At 37.8% G+C, this 26252-nt stretch overlaps 1 protein-coding gene across 18 annotated transcripts in view; it reads right to left on the reverse strand.

The window, feature by feature from the left end:
- The window catches only part of KIF1A (kinesin family member 1A), a 2189582-nt gene that overhangs the window by 904663 nt on the left and 1258667 nt on the right, over positions 1-26252 (reverse strand). For all 18 annotated transcript variants that reach the window (XM_044071047.1, XM_044071036.1, XM_044071035.1 and 15 more), the window contains one exon: positions 10898-10991. In XM_044071047.1, the coding sequence (XP_043926982.1) occupies positions 10898-10991 (94 nt within the window). The remainder of the gene's footprint in view (positions 1-10897; positions 10992-26252) is intronic.

A 26252-nucleotide genomic window follows, 5' to 3' on the forward strand; every position in this document is an offset into this window, starting at 1 on the left:
TAATCTGTTGGTATACTGACGTGAAAACAAAACAAACAAACCAACAGAGTAAAACACTGCCCAATAGTTCATAAAAGAAAATTTAATAAATGGTAAGCATTTTCAAAACTGCCTCATCAGACCATAAAACAAATATAAGACATCAATTAACAATAAACCAATCACTATGTAGCAGCAATCATCTCCTTAAAGCAGCAAATAGAAAAAACAACACATGAGATGAAAATATAAAATGTAGAAATCAAAGTATAAAATATATATACCCATAAAAATGCATCCATAATATGTCTAATATATATATACTTATATATATATATATATATATATATATATATATATATATATATACACACACACACACACACACACACACACACACACACACACACACACACACACAACACACACACACACACACACACACACACACACACACACACACACACACACACAAAAAATACTAATAGTTAAAATAAACTATAAACTATATGAATGCCCTTTGATTCAATTAAGTCCTGAGCCCTCATCCCTTCAAAATGGGTCTGAGTGACATCTTTTCATTACGTCCACTCATTTGATCTGCTCTTAATCTAATGATCCACTTGACCTCCCTAGTTTTGGTAAGATTCCTCACATCACCACCCTGGATACTAGGTTGTATTTTATCAATGACCATGAACCTAAAGGTGTCTTGCGAGTTACTGCTCGCAACATGCTTGGAGAGAGCATTATTTGCAGAGAGGCAATGTATACTGTAGAGATGTTCCCTAATCCTATCTTTTAGGACTCTGTCCATTGTGCCAACATAAAACGCATGGCATAATGTGCAGTAAGCAAGACAGACCACATGTGTTGTTAAACATGTGGCCCCTACCTTAAAATAAAACTTCCGTCCACTGTCTGGGTGTTCAGAGCTCCCACTGCTATCTAAATAACCACAATAATTACATTTACCACATGGTGCAGTTGTGCTCCCTCCCATATGTCTAGTCTGTGACTATCTGGATAACATAAAAGCCTCTTAATGTTTGTCTTGTTTTTATAAATAAAACGAGGGACATTACCTACTATCTTTTTGATACCTGAGTCAGTGGTTAATATGTCCCAGTGTTTCTTAATAATTTCTGTTATCATGCTAGTGTCTGTAGAAAAGACAATGGAACCAAAATATTGGTACGGTTATCAAACTTAGGACATTTATTACCAAGACCAGTAGCATGCTCTGAATAGTACGGTTTTGCTAAATCAGTTCTCAAAGGAGGAATGGTACATAAAATATTCTCCACTTCCTCTTCTTTGTAGCCCCTTGCAGATAATCTACATTTCAAATTAGATAGCTCAGATCTAAAACCTTTGTCTGATGCATTCAACCTCGATGCCCTCATCCCTTGTCCTTTGACTATGTTCTTGAGCACATGGGGAGGATGCATACTGTGTTGATGGAAGAGAGAGTTCCTATAACAGGGCATCCTAAAAATACCTGTGCATAGGAGCCAACTTTCTGTCTACTTAGCAGCACATCTAAAAATTCAATCTGTATGTCAGAGTATATCAAACAGAATTTCAAAAAAGCAGTAGACAAATTCAAACTCTGATGGAATTCAATCAACTCATTAACTTCACCTGTCCAAATAAAAAAAAAAATCATCCACAAACCAGAGGTAGAAAGGAACATGTTATTGAAAACTAGATGGAGATAACATATGCTCCTCCTCCCAAGTTGCCATGACCATACTGGCGTAGCTGTTGGCACTTGATGTGCCCATAGCTATACCATCTCTTTGCATATACTACACACCATCAAATACAAAAACATTATTCTCAAGGACGGTTCTCATACAGAGACCTATCAACTCAAGTAATGGTTGGTAATATGTACCATATTCAGACAGTTCACAACATATGTCATGCCAGCTTGATTAGGAATCATTGTAAATAGTGACAGTACATCCATTGTCACTAAATGGTATTTGAGATTCAGGGGTTGCATCTTAATGAAATCAAAGAGATCCCTAACAAATTGCTTGGAATCCCTTAGCACTACCTCATTTTTGTCCAAGACAGAATATACATAACTCTCCACAAATATAGAAAAAGGCTCGGTACTCCAACTGTGACCAGCCACAATGGGTCTCAGGGGTGGTCTGTGGCTATTCTTATGTATTATAGGGAGGCCCTGTATGACATGGATCAATGGCTCATTGACCGAAAAATACTTATATAAATCAAAATTTATTAATTTATTGAACAAGCAAATATTCAAAACATCTCTTATATTTCCAATCAGCTGATTGATATCTTCCTTGCTGCTAGCTATATAGTGTACGGTATCAGTCAGCATCTCCTTCATGGAGTTAAAATAATCTAGCCTATCCATGATGACTATAGAGCCACTTTTATCAGCTGACCTAATGACTACGGTTGTGTCATTCTGCAGTGTATTCAGTGACAATCTCTCATTGTGTGTAAGGTTGCTGCTGTATCTATACTTATTGCCATCTATAAACCTCAAAAAGCAATTGAAATAACCTTTACTGCTACTCTATTACTAAAAAATGGAATTCTATTCCACAGACTATTAGAACGGTCACTTACCACCCTTCCTTTAAACATCTTCTGAAAGATCACCTGTCAGACTCATGGCTCTGCTCGTGCTATACCCCTGGATGAACATCAATCTTGTCTACTTTTCTTCACCCCTAATTGTACAGATTCTCTACCCATCACCACTTCCTCATCCTCACCTGGCTATCTTACCTTCACTTCCACTTTACATAACCGTTTCCTGTCACCTCCTCCCCATTCATACTAATCTATCCTAATCTCTCCCTCAATTATAGTTACAATTAAACAACACATGACTTTTACTTATTACTACTGTGAATCGCCCAAAAGATGCTCTCCAGAATTGTATACAATGTTTTACTTTGATTTTTCTTAGTTTTCTTTGTAACATACTTTTGTTATATTCCTATGCCTTACAATATTATTCATTATTTTTGAAATGTCTATTTTTCAATTGTTTTTTATATGTCTTTGAATTTTTTTTTTCTCTATTAAATGGAGCTTTTCTCCCTGGGTCTCCACTTTTGTGACCCAGTCAGACTTTCCCGGTAAACAAATGTCAATAAACAAGTAAATAAATAACACAAATGCAACAAAATACCATAGATGAAATAAATAATCTGTTGGTATACTGACGTGAAAACAAAACAAACAAACTAACAGAGTAAAACACTGCCCAATAGTTCATAAAAGAAAATTTAATAAATGGTAAGCATTTTCACAACTGCCTCATCAGACCATAAAACAAATATAAGACATCAATTAACAATAAACCAATCACTATGTAGCAGCAATCATCTCCTTAAAGCAGCAAATAGAAAAAACAACACATGAGATGAAAATATAAAATGTAGAAATCAAAGTATAAAATATATATACCCATAAAAATGCATCCATAATATGTCTAATATATATATACATATATATATATATATATATATATATATATACACACACACACACACACACACACACACACACACACACACACACACACACACACACTCCCACACACACACACACACACACACACACACACACACACACACACAAAAAATACTAATAGTTAAAATAAACTATAAACTATATGAATGCCCTTTGATTCAATTAAGTCCTGAGCCCTCATCCCTTCAAAATGGGTCTGAGTGACATCTTTTCATTACGTCCACTCATTTGATCTGCTCTTAATCTAATGATCCACTTGACCTCCCTAGTTTTGGTAAGATTCCTCACATCACCACCCTGGATACTAGGTTGTATTTTATCAATGACCATGAACCTAAAGGTGTGTTGTGAGTTAGTGCTTGCAACATGCTTGAGAGAGCATTATTTGCAGAGAGGCAATGTATACTGTAGAGATGTTCCCTAATCCTATCTTTTAGGACTCTGTCCATTGTGCCAACATAAACGCATGGCATAATGTGCAGTAAGCAAGACAGACCACATGTGTTGTTAAACATGTGGCCCCTACCTTAAAATAAAACTTCCGTCCACTGTCTGGGTGTTCAGAGCTCCCACTGCTATCTAAATAACCACAATAATTACATTTACCACATGGTGCAGTTGTGCTCCCTCCCATATGTCTAGTCTGTGACTATCTGGATAACATAAAAGCCTCTTAATGTTTGTCTTGTTTTTATAAATAAAACGAGGGACATTACCTACTATCTTTTTGATACCTGAGTCAGTGGTTAATATGTCCCAGTGTTTCTTAATAATTTCTGTTATCATGCTAGTGTCTGTAGAAAAGACAATGGAACCAAAATATTGGTACGGTTATCAAACTTAGGACATTTATTACCAAGACCAGTAGCATGCTCTGAATAGTACGGCTTTGCTAAATCAGTTCTCAAAGGAGGAATGGTACATAAAATATTCTCCACTTCCTCTTCTTTGTAGCCCCTAGCAGATAATCTACATTTCAAATTAGATAGCTCAGATCTAAAACCTTTGTCTGATGCATTCAACCTCGATGCCCTCATCCCTTGTCCTTTGACTATGTTCTTGAGCACATGGGGAGGATACATACTGTGTTGATGGAAGAGAGAGTTCCTATAACAGGGCATCCTAAAAATACCTGTGCATAGGGAGCCAACTTTCTGTCTACTTAGCAGCACATCTAAAAATTAAATCTGTATGTCAGAGTATATCAAACAGAATTTCAAAAAAGCAGTAGACAAATTCAAACTCTGATGGAATTCAATCAACTCATTAACTTCACCTGTCCAAATAAAAAAAAAAATCATCCACAAACCAGAGGTAGAAAGGAACATGTTATTGAAAACTAGATGGAGATAACATATGCTCCTCCTCCCAAGTTGCCATGACCATACTGGCGTAGCTGTTGGCACTTGATGTGCCCATAGCTATACCATCTCTTTGCATATACTACACACCATCAAATACAAAAACATTATTCTCAAGGACGGTTCTCATACAGAGACCTATCAACTCAAGTAATGGTTGGTAATATCTACCATATTCAGACAGTTCACAACATATGTCATGCCAGCTTGATTAGGAATCACTGTAAATAGTGACAGTACATCCATTGTCACTAAATGGTATTTGAGATTCAGGGTTGCATCTTAATGAAATCAAAGAGATCCCTAACAAATTGCTTGGAATCCCTTAGCACTACCTCATTTTTGTCCAAGACAGAATATACATAACTCTCCACAAATATAGAAAAAGGCTCGGTACTCAACTGTGACCAGCCACAATGGGTCTCAGGGGTGGTCTGTGGCTATTCTTATGTATTATAGGGAGGCCCTGTATGACATGGATCAATGGCTCATTGACCGAAAAATACTTATATAAATCAAAATTTATTAATTTATTGAACAAGCAAATATTCAAAACATCTCTTATATTTCCAATCAGCTGATTGATATCTTCCTTGCTGCTAGCTATATAGTGTACGGTATCAGTCAGCATCTCCTTCATGGAGTTAAAATAATCTAGCCTATCCATGATGACTATAGAGCCACTTTTATCAGCTGACCTAATGACTACGGTTGTGTCATTCTGCAGTGTATTCAGTGACAATCTCTCATTGTGTGTAAGGTTGCTGCTGTATCTATACTTATTGCCATCTATAAACCTCAAAAAGCAATTGAAATAACCTTTACTGCTACTCTATTACTAAAAAATGGAATTCTATTCCACAGACTATTAGAACGGTCACTTACCACCCTTCCTTTAAACATCTTCTGAAAGATCACCTGTCAGACTCATGGCTCTGCTCGTGCTATACCCCTGGATGAACATCAATCTTGTCTACTTTTCTTCACCCCTAATTGTACAGATTCTCTACCCATCACCACTTCCTCATCCTCACCTGGCTATCTTACCTTCACTTCCACTTTACATAACCGTTTCCTGTCACCTCCTCCCCATTCATACTAATCTATCCTAATCTCTCCCTCAATTATAGTTACAATTAAACAACACATGACTTTTACTTATTACTACTGTGAATCGCCCAAAAGATGCTCTCCAGAATTGTATACAATGTTTTACTTTGATTTTTCTTAGTTTTCTTTGTAACATACTTTTGTTATATTCCTATGCCTTACAATATTATTCATTATTTTTGAAATGTCTATTTTTCAATTGTTTTTTATATGTCTTTGAATTTTTTTTTTCTCTATTAAATGGAGCTTTTCTCCCTGGGTCTCCACTTTTGTGACCCAGTCAGACTTTCCCGGTAAACAAATGTCAATAAACAAGTAAATAAATAACACAAATGCAACAAAATACCATAGATGAAATAAATAATCTGTTGGTATACTGACGTGAAAACAAAACAAACAAACTAACAGAGTAAAACACTGCCCAATAGTTCATAAAAGAAAATTTAATAAATGGTAAGCATTTTCACAACTGCCTCATCAGACCATAAAACAAATATAAGACATCAATTAACAATAAACCAATCACTATGTAGCAGCAATCATCTCCTTAAAGCAGCAAATAGAAAAAACAACACATGAGATGAAAATATAAAATGTAGAAATCAAAGTATAAAATATATATACCCATAAAAATGCATCCATAATATGTCTAATATATATATACATATATATATATATATATATATATATATATATATATATATATATATATACACACACACACACACACACACACACACACACACACTCCCACACACACACACACACACACACACACACACACACACACACACACACAAAAAATACTAATAGTTAAAATAAACTATAAACTATATGAATGCCCTTTGATTCAATTAAGTCCTGAGCCCTCATCCCTTCAAAATGGGTCTGAGTGACATCTTTTCATTACGTCCACTCATTTGATCTGCTCTTAATCTAATGATCCACTTGACCTCCCTAGTTTTGGTAAGATTCCTCACATCACCACCCTGGATACTAGGTTGTATTTTATCAATGACCATGAACCTAAAGGTGTGTTGTGAGTTAGTGCTTGCAACATGCTTGGAGAGAGCATTATTTGCAGAGAGGCAATGTATACTGTAGAGATGTTCCCTAATCCTATCTTTTAGGACTCTGTCCATTGTGCCAACATAAAACGCATGGCATAATGTGCAGTAAGCAAGACAGACCACATGTGTTGTTAAACATGTGGCCCCTACCTTAAAATAAAACTTCCGTCCACTGTCTGGGTGTTCAGAGCTCCCACTGCTATCTAAATAACCACAATAATTACATTTACCACATGGTGCAGTTGTGCTCCCTCCCATATGTCTAGTCTGTGACTATCTGGATAACATAAAAGCCTCTTAATGTTTGTCTTGTTTTTATAAATAAAATGAGGGACATTACCTACTATCTTTTTGATACCTGAGTCAGTGGTTAATATGTCCCAGTGTTTCTTAATAATTTCTGTTATCATGCTAGTGTCTGTAGAAAAGACAATGGAACCAAAATATTGGTACGGTTATCAAACTTAGGACATTTATTACCAAGACCAGTAGCATGCTCTGAATAGTACGGCTTTGCTAAATCAGTTCTCAAAGGAGGAATGGTACATAAAATATTCTCCACTTCCTCTTCTTTGTAGCCCCTAGCAGATAATCTACATTTCAAATTAGATAGCTCAGATCTAAAACCTTTGTCTGATGCATTCAACCTCGATGCCCTCATCCCTTGTCCTTTGACTATGTTCTTGAGCACATGGGGAGGATACATACTGTGTTGATGGAAGAGAGAGTTCCTATAACAGGGCATCCTAAAAATACCGGTGCATAGGGAGCCAACTTTCTGTCTACTTAGCAGCACATCTAAAAATTAAATCTGTATGTCAGAGTATATCAAACAGAATTTCAAAAAAGCAGTAGACAAATTCAAACTCTGATGGAATTCAATCAACTCATTAACTTCACCTGTCCAAATAAAAAAAAAAATCATCCACAAACCAGAGGTAGAAAGGAACATGTTATTGAAAACTAGATGGAGATAACATATGCTCCTCCTCCCAAGTTGCCATGACCATACTGGCGTAGCTGTTGGCACTTGATGTGCCCATAGCTATACCATCTCTTTGCATATACTACACACCATCAAATACAAAACATTATTCTCAAGGACGGTTCTCATACAGAGACCTATCAACTCAAGTAATGGTTGGTAATATCTACCATATTCAGACAGTTCACAACATATGTCATGCCAGCTTGATTAGGAATCATTGTAAATAGTGACAGTACATCCATTGTCACTAAATGGTATTTGAGATTCAGGGGTTGCATCTTAATGAAATCAAAGAGATCCCTAACAAATTGCTTGGAATCCCTTAGCACTACCTCATTTTTGTCCAAGACAGAATATACATAACTCTCCACAAATATAGAAAAAGGCTCGGTACTCCAACTGTGACCAGCCACAATGGGTCTCAGGGGTGGTCTGTGGCTATTCTTATGTATTATAGGGAGGCCCTGTATGACATGGATCAATGGCTCATTGACCGAAAAATAATTATATAAATCAAAATTTATTAATTTATTGAACAAACAAATATTCAAAACATCTCTTATATTTCCAATCAGCTGATTGATATCTTCCTTGCTGCTAGCTATATAGTGTACGGTATCAGTCAGCATCTCCTTCATGGAGTTAAAATAATCTAGCCTATCCATGATGACTATAGAGCCACTTTTATCAGCTGACCTAATGACTACGGTTGTGTCATTCTGCAGTGTATTCAGTGACAATCTCTCATTGTGTGTAAGGTTGCTGCTATATCTATACTTATTGCCATCTATAAACCTCAAAAAGCAATTGAAATAACCTTTACTGCTACTCTATTACTAAAAAATGGAATTCTATTCCACAGACTATTAGAACGGTCACTTACCACCCTTCCTTTAAACATCTTCTGAAAGATCACCTGTCAGACTCATGGCTCTGCTCGTGCTATACCCCTGGATGAACATCAATCTTGTCTACTTTTCTTCACCCCTAATTGTACAGATTCTCTACCCATCACCACTTCCTCATCCTCACCTGGCTATCTTACCTTCACTTCCACTTTACATAACCGTTTCCTGTCACCTCCTCCCCATTTATACTAATCTATCCTAATCTCTCCCTCAATTATAGTTACAATTAAACAACACATGACTTTTACTTATTACTACTGTGAATCGCCCAAAAGATGCTCTCCAGAATTGTATGCAATGTTTTACTTTGATTTTTCGTATTGTTTTCTTTGTAACATACTTTTGTTATATTCTTATGCCTTACAATATTATTGAATATTTTTGAAATCTCTAATTTTCAATTGTTTTTTATGCAATGTCTTTGAAAAATTTTTTTTTCTCTATTAAATGGAGCTTTTCTCTCTGGGTCTCCACTCTTATGACCCAGTCAGACTTTCCCAGTAAACAAATGTCAATAAACAAGTAAATAAATAAACTTTACCAACTTCTTCCAAACAAACTTGGACCAGTACCTTTTACTGTTATCAAAAGTAATGTATCATATCATTCCTTATACAAGACTTTCATAACAGCAGCTCCCATTATTTTTAAGTTTTCATCACAACATCAGGTAGTTGAAAAACTATTAAAGTATTGCTCTAAAATGTTGTTTTGTCATAGTAATTGTGCTACTATTATTGTCCACCTCTCAATTCACAGCCTTGATTTCTATCTTCATTTTACTATGAAAAAACGTATGATCTAAACTTTGTATGTAAAAGAAATATTTGCTTTGGACAGTCTATATCATTGTCTTTACTGAAATATATGAGTAATCAGAGCAAAGCTTCTTTTTAGCTCTTTTGACACAGTCTATTTCTATTCTACCACAAATTTAACTTTTTACTTAAATTTGTAGTGAAACTCTTTATCCATATACATGTAAAAGACTTTAAGATTTGTTAGTAGAATATATTATTCTGAACTGTTTATCATAGACAGCTCTTTGACTACTCAAACACCATTTATTCCATATGCAGTCATATCTCTCAGCATTTCTTTCCAGGTCTAATTTCCTAAACTAAGAAATAATCTTATTCAGTGATTTGTTGAGCTTTCTCATACAATAATAACATTCATAGCTCTCATAACATCACACCAAGTACAGGTGCAGGATTAAAATGATTATATAGTAAGCCCATCACCTACCTATAGTTTTTTGACTAGTTGAAATAACACCCACAATCTCGTTATTAAAGTTTCAGTTACAAACATGTACATTATTATGACCTTTCTCTCCTATTTTCTTTGCAATGCTACTTGCAAGAAAAAAATAACGTTTTTCCTTATCAAATGTAACTAAATTATGTATAGTTGTCATTTTTCTTCTTATATTTTCCCTCTTCAGGTTGATGCAAGTGCTGAAATCTTTAAATATGGCAGACCTCATCACCACTAAATGAAGGTATTATGCATTGAACACACTGGACATAGAGTTCAAACACCTTGGCTAATTTAACAACTTTAACAGGAAAACCAAAACTTCAAGGCAAAAGCAGTTGTAGAAAATATATTGTTAGCTGATTTAGTAGCTGCAAATAGCAAACTGCAGTAAACATGAGGGAGTCATTTTTTGTACTTAACACTACACATAACCATTAAATAGACAAGGTGCTACACTAACAAGCTACCTCCTCCAGGACAAGGCAGCTCAAAGGCACAAGATCATTCTTATAGTCAAACACAGTCCAGTGTTCCGCTGACTGGCGGAACCCCAGGTGACCAACACTGGATGGACTAATGCACTAGTGAGTGAACTCGACGTACACAAGAATGAGTTTTTTTTCTCTGTATAATAGTAATTGCTGTCCACAATCAAAGTCACTATGGGACTGCAACATATCAACTTGCCTTCATCTTCAGGTTCATCTTCCTCTTCAGCCATTTCAGGGTATTGTTTTGATTCCATTTGCTTCTGTAAAGCTTCTAGCTTGCTTTCATAGTCCTAAAAGTTAAAATAACATATTAGCACATTTTAAGTGTCTAGACTCTTTGGGTTATAGTAATCTTTTAACTGGTCTTATTTTTATTTTACTTATATTTGTTAACCAGAGTAATGGACTGATCCATAAATAATCCATTTCAGCCACAGCCTGGAAAATGCAAAACAAATAATACAGGTAGCAATAAGGTGCAGTACATCTCAATACATCTAAGACAAATAGTTATAAGGTGGATGTAACAAAGATTTGCCATAGAACAAGCAGTACAGATGAATGACAAAAGGATGAACTAATGTTATTATCAATGTATGAATGTATGTATGTATGTTTGCTTCATATTTGCATATATACAGTCACATTGCACTCAAGCTTTCCTGTAAAGGAAAAAGAGACAGTGGTTGCTTGAGGTATTTCTCCTGAAGCGGTATCAATCATATGGTGAAAACATGTAGGATCTGGATATGTAATATTTTGCAAAGGGAAGTAGGAAGAATTAAAGTAATTGCTGGGGGAGGGGGGGTTAACCAATACATCAAATGACTGTGATTAAGTATTGGTGGTGTAATGTATTGGGGAAAAGGCTGTTAGGCATTTCAAATTATGGCTGAAGTGACTGATGATACTGTAAAGCATTGGTGGACAGGCCATTTTTAAGGAAGTCAATTAATGTACTTATAAATGTATTGCCTGTGAAGTTCTGAAGAAAGTGAGTGGGAAGTGAGTCACAAAATCAGCATTCATTATTTCAATCCTTAGGTTTCAAGGTATCATTTAAGTCTAAGAGTTGAAATGTCATGGTCCACAGTGGTTAGAGTGGACCATTGCATCCTGTGGATCAGAGGTGATATGATGTGTTCAACATAGGTAGTCTCTGGCTGAGGGGAATGTGCATCATTACAGAGTATCTGGTATATAAACCTGAGGAGGAGGAAACCTGCATGACCTTTACTACAGGAAATAGTTACCACATTGTGGGATAATGCAGTGGTGCTCTGCTTTGGGTAAAAGTAAGATAAAGTGGCAGAATCTATTAGATTCTGGATGTTACAGAGTTTTCTCTTTAAGGAATACAAGAATAATGTCATACCATGTTCCAAATGGGAATGTGGGATATTTTTACCAGGAGAGGTACAGCATGTTAGAAAGAAGAAGGGGGAGCATTTAGAAAAAACAGAAAGGGGTGATTTTTTTTGGCCTCCACATTGCTAATGTGCAAGAATATTACAGAACTTGGAACAAGTGTGATGCCTAAGCATTTGAAATAGTGACATACATGATGTCTTGGTTATCAGAAGTAGGCAGGGCTGTAAGAGGAGGCAGGTTTGGACTTTTATGGATGTGCACAAACCACCACATTGGTCTTAGTATTCACACCAAGCTGTTTTAGGTAACTAGAAATGATGATTGTTGAGCAATTCAGGGGGTCATCTATGATATTTTTCTACTTAGGGGCTGATTCATAACAAGTAATACATCTACATACAGGATGAGGTTAGACATTTTTATACCAATAGGCAAAGAGTTAATGAAAATGGTAAATAAGATAAAAAACAGAACCCTGTAGTACTCCATATGTAGTGTTGTGAAGGGTTTTAAACTTAACTGTATTTACCAGCAACAGCAAAACATTTAATAATGAGATAGCTTGTGAAGCGTTTAATGTTGGGGCATCCAAACCTGGAGCGTACAAGGGTTTTAATTAGGAGGGTATAACTGAATGAATGAAAGACTCTTGTGAAGTCCACATATAAAGCACCAGTGAGGTAGTACTTACTGGCACTTTTAAGGATAGCGTTGACAAGCATGTGTAAGGCAGGTTGTATACTTTTTTATATAACAATGCAGGCATTGTGAAAGAATATTGAATTGATGGATAAAGTTGGCAAGTTGATTGTGTGCTGCTTTTGTTAGTAATGTACTCATTTGCTTTTGTTAGTAATGTACTCATTTGCTTTTGTTAGTAATGTACTCATTTGCTTTTGTTAGTAATGTACGCATTTGCTTTTGTTAGTAATGTACTCATTTGCTTTTGTTAGTAATGTACTCATTTGCTTTTGTTAGTAATGTACTCATTTGCTTTTGTTAGTAATGTACTCACTACTGCTAAGGGAAGAAAAGCAGATGAATTAGTCCATTTGGTAAATTTTGGTATGGGACTGATTCTTGTCTTCTTTTAAAGATTTGGGAAAACAACTTCCATAAGGAAGAAGTTAAACATATGGCATGTGTGGTGGGATGACGTCTACCAAAACATTTTCATAAAATGGGGTCATGCCTTTAAGAATAAAAATATTAGTATACACAAACAGCTTTTAAATAAGTCACATAATCAATCATATTTTACCTAGCACAGCTTCACTAAAATTTAAAGAAACACTTAATAGTAAAAATTCTAAAAACACCCATAAACTATATTCATATCAAACCTCCATCAGCATTCATTATTTCAATCCTTAGGTTTCAAGGTATCATATTTTAAAACAGAGTTTCTCTGTACATCAATGTTTGTTTAGCTGAATGAGCATTCCTCACAGAACAAAACATATGTTCCAGTACAGTAATCACTAATACAAATGAATTGCCTAAAAGTACATTTTTAATATGTTTTCCAGATTTTTGTAGGTTTGATTTTTGATATCACTGAAATATTCCTGTATCCCCACCTTGAATGTATTACCTGTTTTCCCTTTATGCATTAAATTTCAAGAACATTTAAGGGCATATGTGACCCTGTCAGCATAAGAGGTGTAACAGTGATGTATTTTAACTTTCTTGCTATTAATAAAGTCAAACGATATATTTCATAAACTCTACACCTACCACACAATTGAATAAATGTGAATAGCTGTTGCATGTAAACACATCCTGGAATGTCTCTCTATTCTGGTTGAACACAATGTTAATAACCAACAAAAGTACTGATGTGAAGTTAAAAAGGTATACAGACAAGTAAAAAATTATATTAATTTAATTGAAGTCAATGACATTTTTAGCAACATCATTATTGAAGCTAAAGAAAATCTGTAAAAAAAAAAAACTAAAAACAGTTAGTTGTATGGTTGCAAAAGTAACAAACTGCAGTAGGGCTTTAAAGCTTAAAAGGAGATTGGGCTTTCCACTGGTTAGAACTGAAAGATATGAAAATTTCATTTTTAAAATACTTTTAAGCATATTGTTAGCTTTGCTACATTTAAGACCACCCTTGAGAATATACAAGTTGGATATTCATAAATTCTGCATGTGCCTCTCTTGTGAGTCCTTGCTACAGACAAGAGGAGACCCCTAACATTGAGTGTTCTAGTTCAGAAACATGCAATATACAGACTGACTGCCTATTAACTATTTATGAAGATAATGGATAAACTATGCAACTACCTCTTCAAACTAAAAATGGGTAAAAGTAATAAATATAAGAGAATGTCCATACGTGGAATACCTGAGTATCTGCTGACAGACAAATGAAATGACTTATACTATAGGGCTGAAGAACATGTTTCATAACTGAGATTTACTGTTTACCAGGAAACTTGTTCCTAAAACCTGTCTAAACCTGCTGTTTACACATTTAGATCCCTACATATTCTGTACAAATATATATATATATATATATATATATATATATATATATATATATATATATATATATATATCTATGGTCCCCCTACAAAATTTCAAAGCTCATCAGAGTAGGGCACAACTCATTTAAACTAGTTCATTATTTATGTTACAGTTGCTTGAATGTTGATGAAATGGAGTGTATTTCTCTGAAACACAATATTCTAGTGAATATTTTTTTTATTGTTAGAGATATCTAAGATGCCTCTATATAAAAGTAACTATAGAGAAAGTCTCTTTTAACTTGGAGACATATTTATAATACAGGTGTGTATGTTGGAGTTTGTTGCAGCTTTTTAGACAATACCATTAACTAGAAGTGATTATTAAGGCATTACCTATTTGGCTTGGCTCATACTTTGACTAGGGTCCAAGGACCAGTGTACTTATCTCGCTAAAAATATCAACTAAAAATATTGAAATAGAATAAAATAAAGTATGTTGTTTAACAGATGCAAATAAATGTTTCTAAAGTGCAAACCTCACAAACTTGACAGGTATAAAAGAATAACTGTAAGTACCTTTAAAATGAGGTTTTATGTAACTATGAAGTAGTGTTGGAAGGTTTACAATTATTACAGTTGATCTTAGCAAAAAGGTAAAAAAACATGCACAACCAACATCATCACTTGCTGAAAGTACTGCTCTGGAGGCTACATAGGGACTTAAATGTAAAAAATACTCACTATTGCAGAGAGCAAGTCTCCTGCACCCTGCATCTGTGGGTACTGTGTCCCTCCTACCCACATGACTAAAAATCCTTACTCCAATATCCATGCCACTCTGAGCAAGAACAGCACTTAAAACTACAAAATTCTTACTCCAATATCCATGCCACTCTGATCAAGAACAGCAGTTAAAACTACAAAATTCTTACTCCTATATACTCTGGGCAAGAGCAATACTTAAAACTACATTAGAAATATTGTTAGGTGTATATGCAGTATATAAAACTAGTAACCAGAAATGCACCATATCAATGAAAGAAATGTATTAAATGAATTAAGCACGTTCATCTCAAATCTGATGAAGTCTCTTTCAGAGACAAAAGGGCTTAATTCATTTAATACATTTTAACTATATGTATTTTCCATGCTCATTTAACATTAAGCACCAGCTTCTTTCATTGATATGCTACATTTCTGATTACATTAGAAATATATTTTATTCTTATACCAACATAACATGATCAGCATGATAGTAATTAAGGCCAGAAACACTGTACATGATGAAAGGGCTTGCCACCTGCAAAAACATGTCTCTTTCTAATATACATTTTTCTATGTTTAGGTTGTATATGATTTTAGTCATGTGCTCTGTGTGCTTCTATATTTATGCTTTATATAGGGACATGAATTTTGGGGTGACGTTTAGGTAGTGTCTGTACATCCTTCCTGTGTCTGTATTTTTTTTCTGGATGTTCCAGTTTACTCCCACATCCCAAAGGCATGATGATAGTCTAAACTGTCCATAAGTGTGTACTTGTGCTGAGAATGTGTGTGTGTGTGTGTGTGTGTGTGTGTGTGTGTGTGTGTGTGTGTGTGTGTATGAGTGTGTGTGTGTGTGTGTGTGTGTGTGTGTGTGTGTGTGTGTGTGTGTGCGTGCGTGCGTGTGTGTGTGTGTGTGTGTGTGTGTGTGTGTGTGTGTGTGAAAGTGCGAGTATGCATGTTTTGTGATGGGTTGGTGTCCTGTTAGTTTCATTGTTTTGCACCCACTGTATGTCTGGATAAGGTCTGGCTCTGACTCCCTAGTAACGCTGATCTATATTAAGTGCATTAAGGGATGAATGAAAACAGACATGCGCACTTACGCACACACACATGCACTAAATATATATATATATATATATATATATATATATATATATATATATATATTTTATTTTTTTTAATAGAATCTCTTTCTCTCTATGGGTGCATTGTGAACGATCGAACTGCCACAACGTCAAATGTATAACACTGACAAAATAAGTGTGATCATCTACAATACCGATAGCAAAAAAAAAAAAAAAAAACAAGAATAATAAAGAGAGAGGAAAACTATTTCTTCTACCGATATTAAAATACCGTCCCCCCCCACCCCAGTAACACTAACCTCAAATTTGTCTGAATAGTGGCAGTGTTACAGGAAGGTTTTAATGATGGTAAGATGAAGGGTTAGGGGAAGGGGCAGTGTTAATATTAGGGTTAGCACCCATTACTAAGGTGGTGCAGGGGGCCTGTCATCTGCACTGTAATATGATTTATTGATTCAGAGATGAGTATTACATAATATTTTTAATAATGTATACAGTTTTTTCACTTTCCATATTGATTTTACAGCCTCATAAGGGGGTACAATCTCTGCTCCTGAAATAACACCATCACCAAGATGCACGATGCATGATGCTCACCCTTTAAATGCAGTCTTTTCTACAGCATGATGGTAAATCCAGGAAGCATCTATTTTTCTGACTGGATTATTAATGTCCTTTGCCTACCTTTTATGGTGAGCATTACTAATCTTCCCAGCTAGGATGACATGGCTTATATAGCAACAACCCGACTAATCTGTTTGTAACCTGGGGTAAGTAAGCTTGGTCTCCACAAATACTATAAAACTCATGTAATGCTGCCATACCTAACCCTCCAGCCTCATCATACATTTTCAGTGAAATTGCAGATTATCCATCTGGCATAACGAGCCCCATATTTGACATAACAAGTATGCCCCTTTACACTCACTGAGGTGGAACTTCTGAAAATGGCATAACATTTTGTTTAGTGTCCCAATTTCTGGTTAAGAAGATTGTACAAAACGCTGGTCCATTTTCTATGTCACTTGCCAGTATTGGGATTAACGGAATACCCCTATCATGTGCAGTCACTGTTATGTGCACGTACCTAGCAGTTGTTAAACTTCATTAATTTTTCATAGATATATAAGGCAGCAGAGAAAGTGTTAAATTTAGGATGCCAGTTTGGGATTCTTTGCTCAGTTTTTACCAAACGTATATACCCCTGATTTTTGATAAATGCTTATCTCTGATAAAAATTAATTCTTAAGGTTGCAGATCACAGGGGGAAATGTAGTAAAGTGATAAAAACCACAATAGTCACTCCAATAAAAGGTCCATAAGAATATCGACAAGGTCAGTGCTGGAGAGGCTTCTCAAAAAATTGCAAGTATGGATGATGAATTGCCTCCCTGTAGTCCATATAAAATTGATTCCCAAACAAACTCCATCCTGAAGTTTCTGCTGCCTGCAGTTCCACAAGTGACACTTGATCCCCTGAGTTGCTGCCTGGATCTTGGGCAGACTTCCAGTCATTGTCCATTGAAGATGATGTTGCTGAATCATTGATCCTTGATTTCGACTGTGATGCTAATGAAAATATTGTTGATGTTGAAGAAGAATCACTAAGTTTTATTTCTGACCTAATGATGTTCCTGCCAGAGCAATAGTTCAGCATTATCTTTTTAAACAATTCTAACAATGGTTTTACTACTTTTGCATTATTAGAAATTTACTGTTGGGCAGCAACCTGTCAGTCCCAGAAAAGCCTGCAGCTGTTTTGCAGAGCATGGTGCAGTTTGAGTAACATATGAAGGTAAAATTTTTTGAGAGCCTTTTGAAATAAGATGTCCAAAATACTGTACTTATGGTATTCACAACTGCAATTTTGCCTTGTTAACCGTAAACACTATTTTATGGCTGTCCTAAGGATCTTGTTGCCCCACTCATGGCTGTCAACCAGTAACTCAAGTCGGAGGGTGTCTCTATGCTTATTGTGATGCATGACATTTGCCAGAATGGTTGGCTGAAAAGATTAATCCATTTACTAAGAGAAGGGACATTCATTGCACCGATGTCCATTTTGACCACAATTAAAACATGGTCTAATGCACTGCCCATGCTGTTGAGTATGTTGTGAAAAGGTAGGCTAAAAATGTTGCTGATACTCTCCTGGCATTTGTTGTGGAAAGAATCTAAATCTACCTCTGCCTCCACAATGTTTCATTTTCTACCCCCCTCCCTGTGTGTCAGTGTCGAATTGCTGAAGCTGGATATTTTCGAATTTTTTTTAACTATATTGTTAACCACATATTGTGCTTGATTAACAATTTCTTGAATACCTATTCTGGGCCAGTTTGAACAAACCTTTTTAATTGGTTCTTGTATTGGCGGTGGTAAACCTTTTTCGTGGGCTGTTGACAGACCACTGGCTGCCACTGCTTTTGTAGGTTCTGGATGTCCACAAAAGGCTTTGAATGCATATATCATGCAATGGATGTATGTCAAGAGATTTGTTCCTTGTTTTTTATGATTTCATTAATTTTTGCCCAGGTAGGTGTCGGGGGCATGTTGTGGTAATTGCATTTAACAAATTATTTATGGTGGTTAGAAAACCATCACCTGTATGTTTTGGAATATCATCTCCTACTTCTGATTTTTCACATATGTATCTTTTTAAAGATGTCAGGGGGTGTGGGGGCTTCCACAACTGCTCTTAAATTTTTAATAGTAGGGAAGGCATAAAGTAGACCAGGGGGCCAAGCATGGGCTAGAGGATCTGTTGGAGATTGTCCCTGTGGAGGGATCAGGGTAAAAAACTAACTGCACTTGGTGTTGGAGGGAGACGCAAACAGGCTGCAGCAAGATTGATCCCATTTCTGGAAGATCTCATTTGCCACTGCAGGGTTTAGAGATCACTTGTGAGATATTAGGATGGTTCTACTGAGCCTGTCCTTTAGAATGTTTGACATCCCTGGAATGTGCATCTCTATGAGAAAGCGATTTGAAGAGATCGCCCATTGCCACAGCCTCATGGCCTCTTGACAAAAGGGATAAGACCTGGTTCCCCCTTGCTTGTTGAAGTACCAGACCACCGACATGTTGTCCTTCTGAATCACAATAGTTCAGGAGGGGAGAGAGGAGTGGAGGGCTTGCAGTGCCAGTAGCACCACTCTCATCTCCAGAACATTTATATGCAAATTGGTCTCTAGGGGGGACCACATGCCTTGAACTACCTGTCCCAGATAGTGCCCTCCCACCCGAGCTGGGAAGCATCCAGAGTCATAGTGGCTTGGGGGGGAGGAAGAATGAAAGGTCGACCCTGGGGCAGGTTGTCTGATTGCATCCACCAAATGAGATACTGTCTGCATGCCCAGGAGATCCTGATATGGTTCTTCAGAGGGTAATGGAGAAGTGACCATTGTACGGCTAGGTTCCACTGAAGCACCCTTGTGTGCAGGCTGGCTAAGGGTACTAGGGTGATTGTTGCCACCATGGACCCCAAGACCCAAAGAACAAGACTGGCTTGGGCAAAGGAGTGTCCATAATTTGTCTGACATGGGATCTTAGGCTGGAGATTCTGTCGGGAGTAAGGATAGCTAGGTACCGAGGGGTATCCAAGTGGGGTCCAATAAAGTCTATAACCTGGACAGGAATCAGATGGGATTTGCTTAGACTGATAGATATGCCCAAGGTTGAGGCTAGATGTAGCAGGTATTCTCTGGCCTGAAAAAGTTGATACCTGGTGGGAGCAGTTAGGACCCAATCATCCAAGTAATGAAACACCTGGAATCCTTGCAGTCTCAGGTAAGCTGCTACCACTGCCATGCATTTGGCAAACACCTTGGGAGCTGTGGTGAGACCAAAGGGCAGTCCTCAGAACTGATCATGACTGACTCCCAGCCTGAAGTGGAAGTACCTTCTAGAGCACCTGTTCATCTTGTTGTGATAGTATGCATCCTGAAGGTCTATACAGTACATAGAATCATTTTTCCGCAGGAAGGGCATAATGGACTGTAGTGTGACCATTCAGAGCTATGAGTTGGCAATAGACTTGTCGAGGAGTGTGAGATCCAGAATGAGTCTGAGTTCCCCCATCTTTTTGGTCACTAAAAAGAATCGTGAGTAAAAGCTGGATCCAATCTGGTCTGGGGATGACTCTTTTTGAGAGCAGCTTTGCAATCTCTGATGCTACAGCCTCCCGCTGATTGGGTGGGACATCAGGGAGGATCTTTTCTTGGGGAAGTGCTTGGAAAAAGGGTACAGAATAGCATCTGGATATGATCTTTAATACCCAATGATCATTTGTGATGGCTTTCCAGGCTTTTGTGTAAAAAGACAAACATCCCATGACTGCCTACAGAGTAGAGCAGTTGGGCAATCCTTCAGGTTCGCTGATTGGGCAAGAAAGAATCTCGATGCCCCTGATTCAATGGAACCCCTCTGCCATGAGGGCAGCGTCTGTTATTATAAACATTTCCCCCTCTGCCTCTAGGAGAGAGGTCCCCCTGGTGAACCCTGAAAGGACCATGTAACTTACGGAACCATATCTTCTTACCTCCATGCTGGTTCCAAGGACCGTTGTAGGGTAGAGAAGCATATTCCAATGGTAGACAAGGTCTTTCTGTCCTTTTCACTTTGGGAGAGTGTGGCTTTAACTGATGAACCAAAACAGATCAATCCATCAAAGGGAACATTAACAAAAAATGCCTTATAGGGTTCCGGGAAATCACACAGGCATATCCAGGCATGGCATCTGACCTCAATGCCTGATCCGGCTGCCCATTATGCACCCTCTGCTGCATGCGAGATTAACCTCATGAATGTGTTGGAAACAGACTTGAAGGTGGCCATTCTCAAGGAATAGGATTTCCGATCCTCTGCAGACATAGACCCTGGGACTGAGTTATTGAGTTCATTAACCAAGTCCCTCAGTAGCCTGGTTACATGTGCCAGGTACTTCAGCACTCACAAACCAAAGGTCACTGAAGCATAAATCTGCTTTCAGAACCTGTCCAAAGCCCTAGACTCCCTGTTAGGGGGATGGACAATGAAGCTCTGTTGGGCTAGATCCTTTTTGGTGGTGTCTGCCACCACCATGGCATTAACTGGGATCACTTTAGTCCAATGTGGCTGGTCAGAAGGGGCACTAAGGATCTTATTGGGTACACTTAGTGATTGCGCCACTGTGTCTGGTTCCTTCCATGCCCTGTAGGACACAAGATCAATAAGGGGATTCACATGGGGGGGGCACTCAAGAAGTAGAAGGACCTGACCCAAAGGCTTCCAGAAACACTGATTCCTCTGGATTAGGGCTTTTGGAAGACCAACCACCCTTCTGGTGAATAATTTCCATGATGTCTCCAAAGGAGACATCTTCAGGTAGAGATCTGTGGGACCCTTCTCCTTCACTGAGATCGGTGTCTTCAGTGAGGGATTCCAAAGGGGAATCAGGTGTCTCCTTTGACATGTATACTTCTGAGGGACCTCTTTGGTGGGGTGTTCTGGAGAGGTATCAGAAGACTCAAGGAGTTCCACATGGGAAACAGACTGGAAGCCCAGAAGCAGCTAAGAAGGGACCAGAATCTGAAGCAGGCTCTTCTGAGTGCACAAAGAACCTTCTCCACCACCTCAAAAGCCAAGGAAGAATGGGAAACCCCAGGCATCCCTGCCACAGCCAAAGCTGTCAATAGGAAAGATATGGAGACCCCAGCTACCCCCAGATCCAAGTAGGGAGTCAGAGGAGAGCTGTGAAGTGCTGAAGCCCCGAGAGGAAGAGACAACTCTTTGAATTTTGTAGCCAATGTCAACCCCTCAGATCCAGTGCTGAAGCTGCAGCTCTGAGAGTTGCTAGGCTCCAAAACTGTCAGATTGAGTCAGGGAGACCATCAGAGCCAAGATAACCATATTAGATGGCTCTGATGTCTCAGTTCAGGGAAGCTCAGACCTGATAACTCTGAAATCCGGGGTCTGATCAAAGAGCAATAGGAATGAAGGAAGGGACATTGTTCGCAGACCAAGGAGTGGATGGAGCAGGAAAGATCCCCAGCTGGATTTATGCCTTGAGGAATTTTACCATCATGCTGTCCACCTCAGCTTCAGAGAAGCTACAGGAGGGCCTAAGAGATGAAGCCACTGAAGCTGACCTGGAAGAGGACTTAGATTGCTGTAAGAGAGGAGACTTAGGTCTCGACAACACAGATTCAGGGGAGAAGCTATGGCTCTGAGGAGAAGGGGAGCCTTGAATAACTGTCAGAGCTGAAGTTGTCTGCTCTGAAGACCTTGGAATTTTGGCAGGAGGATCCCCGGAGAGATGAGACCTGCTGGGGGACCTCTTCCTATCCTTATGCTTCTTGGAGGTGGGTTGAGACCCTGAAGAGGAAGGGATGGCTGAAGAAGGGGAAGAAGAGCCTGGAAGAAGACCCTTCAAAATAAGCTTGTTCCTGTGATCATTAAGTACCAGCTGGTAAAAACCAGCAGAGCTACAGCAAACAGAGCCAAGATGAGCCACCCCTATACAAACTACACACTCGGCAGGGGCATCAGATAGTGGGATCTTGTGCCCACAAGTGCTTCATTTTTTGAACCCAGAGGGTTTAGGTTCAGCCATAGTCTCACAACAAAAACACCAGACCGTAATATCACAAGAGGAAAGAAACAAATCACCAACAAAAGTCTGCAGAAACTAGTCCAACTTTTTACTTTTACTTTTTTTTTTATAGAAAGATATCTATAACTATCTAAGATATAAACCTGAAATTAGCTATTTCAAATGAAAGGGAAGGGGTAGGAAAGGGAGAGAAAAAAGTAACCACTAAAAAATATACTTTTCCCTGACAAGAAATGATGGAGAAAGAACAGAAGCAATATAAACTCAAAACTGATGAAAAAATATTAGATAAATATATTAGAAAACACTCACAGCTAAAGAAATCCCTTGAGGAGCTCAGAGTGAAGAGAGCCTGATGCTTACAGATATGCGGCAAACGAGATCTGGGGGATTTGGAGGAGAAGGGCATCTGGTCTGTACTTTGTTCTGATGATAAAATTAGGCATATAGTGGGGGAAACCCCTTCTTTTGCACATAAGAACAAAAGATCTTTAAAAAGGCTACTATGTTATCCTAGGAATACATCAGAAAATGTTAGTAGTAGAAGTAAAGGGACCTTTCCATGTCTCAAATGTAATTTTTGTCAACACATTGACAGCAGTAATAAATTTGTTCATCCTGATACTGGCGAGACAATAGAATTTAAAGTGCATACAAACTGCAATACAAGTAACATAGTATATTTAGCATACTGTATGAAATGCCCCTCTTATTAACATAGGGAAAACGAATCGCAAATTTAAAGAACGAATGCGGGAACATATTTATGACATCTCTACGGGACAGACAATAATGCTTTAGCTAAACATGTTGTCATGTATGACCTTACACACAAGTTCAAGTTTATGGTAGTGGAAGTAATAAAAGGTAGTGAAAGAAGAGGGCATGTTATTAATAAAACAGAGACACTTGAACTTGAGTGGATCATCAAAACGAGAGCCACTATGGTTAAAGGGCTCAATGATAAAGCTTCCATTAAGCCTGTTTTACAGGCAAGGAATCTAGTTAGATAAGAATATCTTGTATGTGCCTTTTAGTATTGGATTGTTTTAATCAACTTAATTGATTCACAATTTTTAGTGGTGGTCATGATTTTAAATACTGTATGATGCAATTTTGTACTGTCTGATGAAGCGGTTGAACTGGTCGCAAAAGCGCTTCCCATTAAAAGTGATTTTTATGGTTCTTGGCTGTGGTTTGGTTCTGCTATTTTTTGTCCTGCATTTACTTCTATTTGTAGTGGAACCATTTGCCTGTACCACACTCTATTTCTATACTAGCATTATGATAAACATAAACACAAACAAAATCATCTCTTTACACACTTGTAGAGTCACAGTATGAGTGTCAAAAAAATGTGCATGGTTGCCATGCATATTAGAAGTAAAACTTCTGTTAGGAAGTGCGAAGGAAAGCAAATGGAATTATATATGAAGGAGTTGAACAGTCAGACTGTGGTAGCTACAACAATTTAATTAAATGTAATTAAAATGTACTGTCGTCATTCTAAACTGATGCCTGCATGAACCCAAGGGTTCTTTCACTGAGCAGATTCAGAGCTCTGATCACTTTTTGTTTAAGTGTGTATGTTTTTGTGTGTGTATCTACTGAAAGAAGAGGTGCAGCAAAAGTGAAATGGAAGCGGATGTCAGACTCCACCCACAGCACCAGGCATGGTAGTACAAGTTTGCCTCATAGAAAGGTACTAGGATTTCCAACTCAAACTCCGTCAATGTTACAGCTCCACCTCTTGTTTCAGTAGACACACACATACATTTACCCACACATTCACTCACACAAACACACTTAAACACAAAGTGATCAGAGCTCTGAATCTGCTCACTGAAAAAACTATTGGGTTCAAACAAGCATCAGTTTAGGATGATGACAGTACATATTTTGGCACCTAACTCTCTTCAGGAAAGTGTGCTAAAGAACTAGACTTTGCTGCTTCTGTCATCTCTTTTCTAAACCAAGGGTTCACTTCATACATTATCAGCATCTGGCTTTACTCACCTAGTTTCTCCACTCAACACTTTTCTCACTGATAAACTTAAGTGCAAGCCCTACTGATTTTTCCCCACCCTTTTTTCATTGTAAAACTCATCACTTTATTATCCCCTTTCCTTTCATCTTTTTCTTCTAACAGTTGTTTCCCCCAACCCTTTAAACTGTTTCTTCTAATGCTTGTTTCCTATTCCTCTGCCCCTTTAAACTCCTTTAATCTTTTCTCTAACACCTGCTTTTCCTCCTGCTCTCCCTCTCTCTACTCATCACTCCCTGCTGACCCCACCCCTCCCAGAGTTGTTCACCAGAGTTTACTTAGTACTCTGGAATCCTTTGGTGCCTTCTTTTAAACTTTCTCTTGTCTCTGGTCCCAACAAAGACCCTGGCCCTCTGAGAAACTGTGTGCTTGCCACATAAGTCATTACACTGAATTGTCTTAATTTAGTTATCTGTTACTAAGCCATCATATATACAAGTTATAAGCAAAAAAGCTTAGAGAAGAGCTTAGTTTGTTCTCTAGTCTTGGCATGTTTAACTGACTTGCTAACATTTTGAATAACTGCCATAGTAGTTAACTGCCATACTGTGAAAACACTCTTAAATAGTTTGCACACAACCCAGACGCTTGTCCCCCTAAAACCCTCCAAGAATTTAGACCATACTTGGATTTAATCTGCCCTTAGATTCACTCCCGACTATAGGACTTAAGCTGTTTATCTAGGTGGTCCTGGTAAATTGTATCACAAGGTCTAACAGCAGGAAAAAAAGAAAAGTAAAATAAAAAGAATATTTGTGTAAGGCAGCATATCTTAATTTGAAGCTCTAAACACAATGTTTTTTGTAATTAGAACAGTAAGGGTACAGGCTTATTCACCACTGTTACTTACGTGCCTATACTACTTGGCTGATTGTTTTTTGTAATGCTGCCAACTCCCTCGTAGTGGTTTCAACCTGTGAGGGCGAGTGGTTTCAACCCACTCCATACTCCCTCGCTGAGCTCGGGCTCACTCCTCTGCCCTAACCTACCCCAATTCTCACCCACCCCACCATATGTACATTTATAGTTAACCACAGTACACCTACAACTCAGACACCAACCCACACAATCTTTCCACCTCTCCCACCTATCAGCAACTCCCACTGACTATACTTTAACCCCTAACACACAAAATACACTCTCACCCCTCCATTAAGATTAACTATTAAGCACACTATCACACTCTCTACTATGCTATCTCTTAAATACAAACAACTCTT

The sequence above is a fragment of the Protopterus annectens genome, chromosome 5.part0 (genome assembly GCF_019279795.1).
Source record: "Protopterus annectens isolate FY-2018-M chromosome 5.part0, PAN1.0, whole genome shotgun sequence".
Classification (NCBI taxonomy): Eukaryota; Metazoa; Chordata; order Ceratodontiformes; family Protopteridae; genus Protopterus; species Protopterus annectens.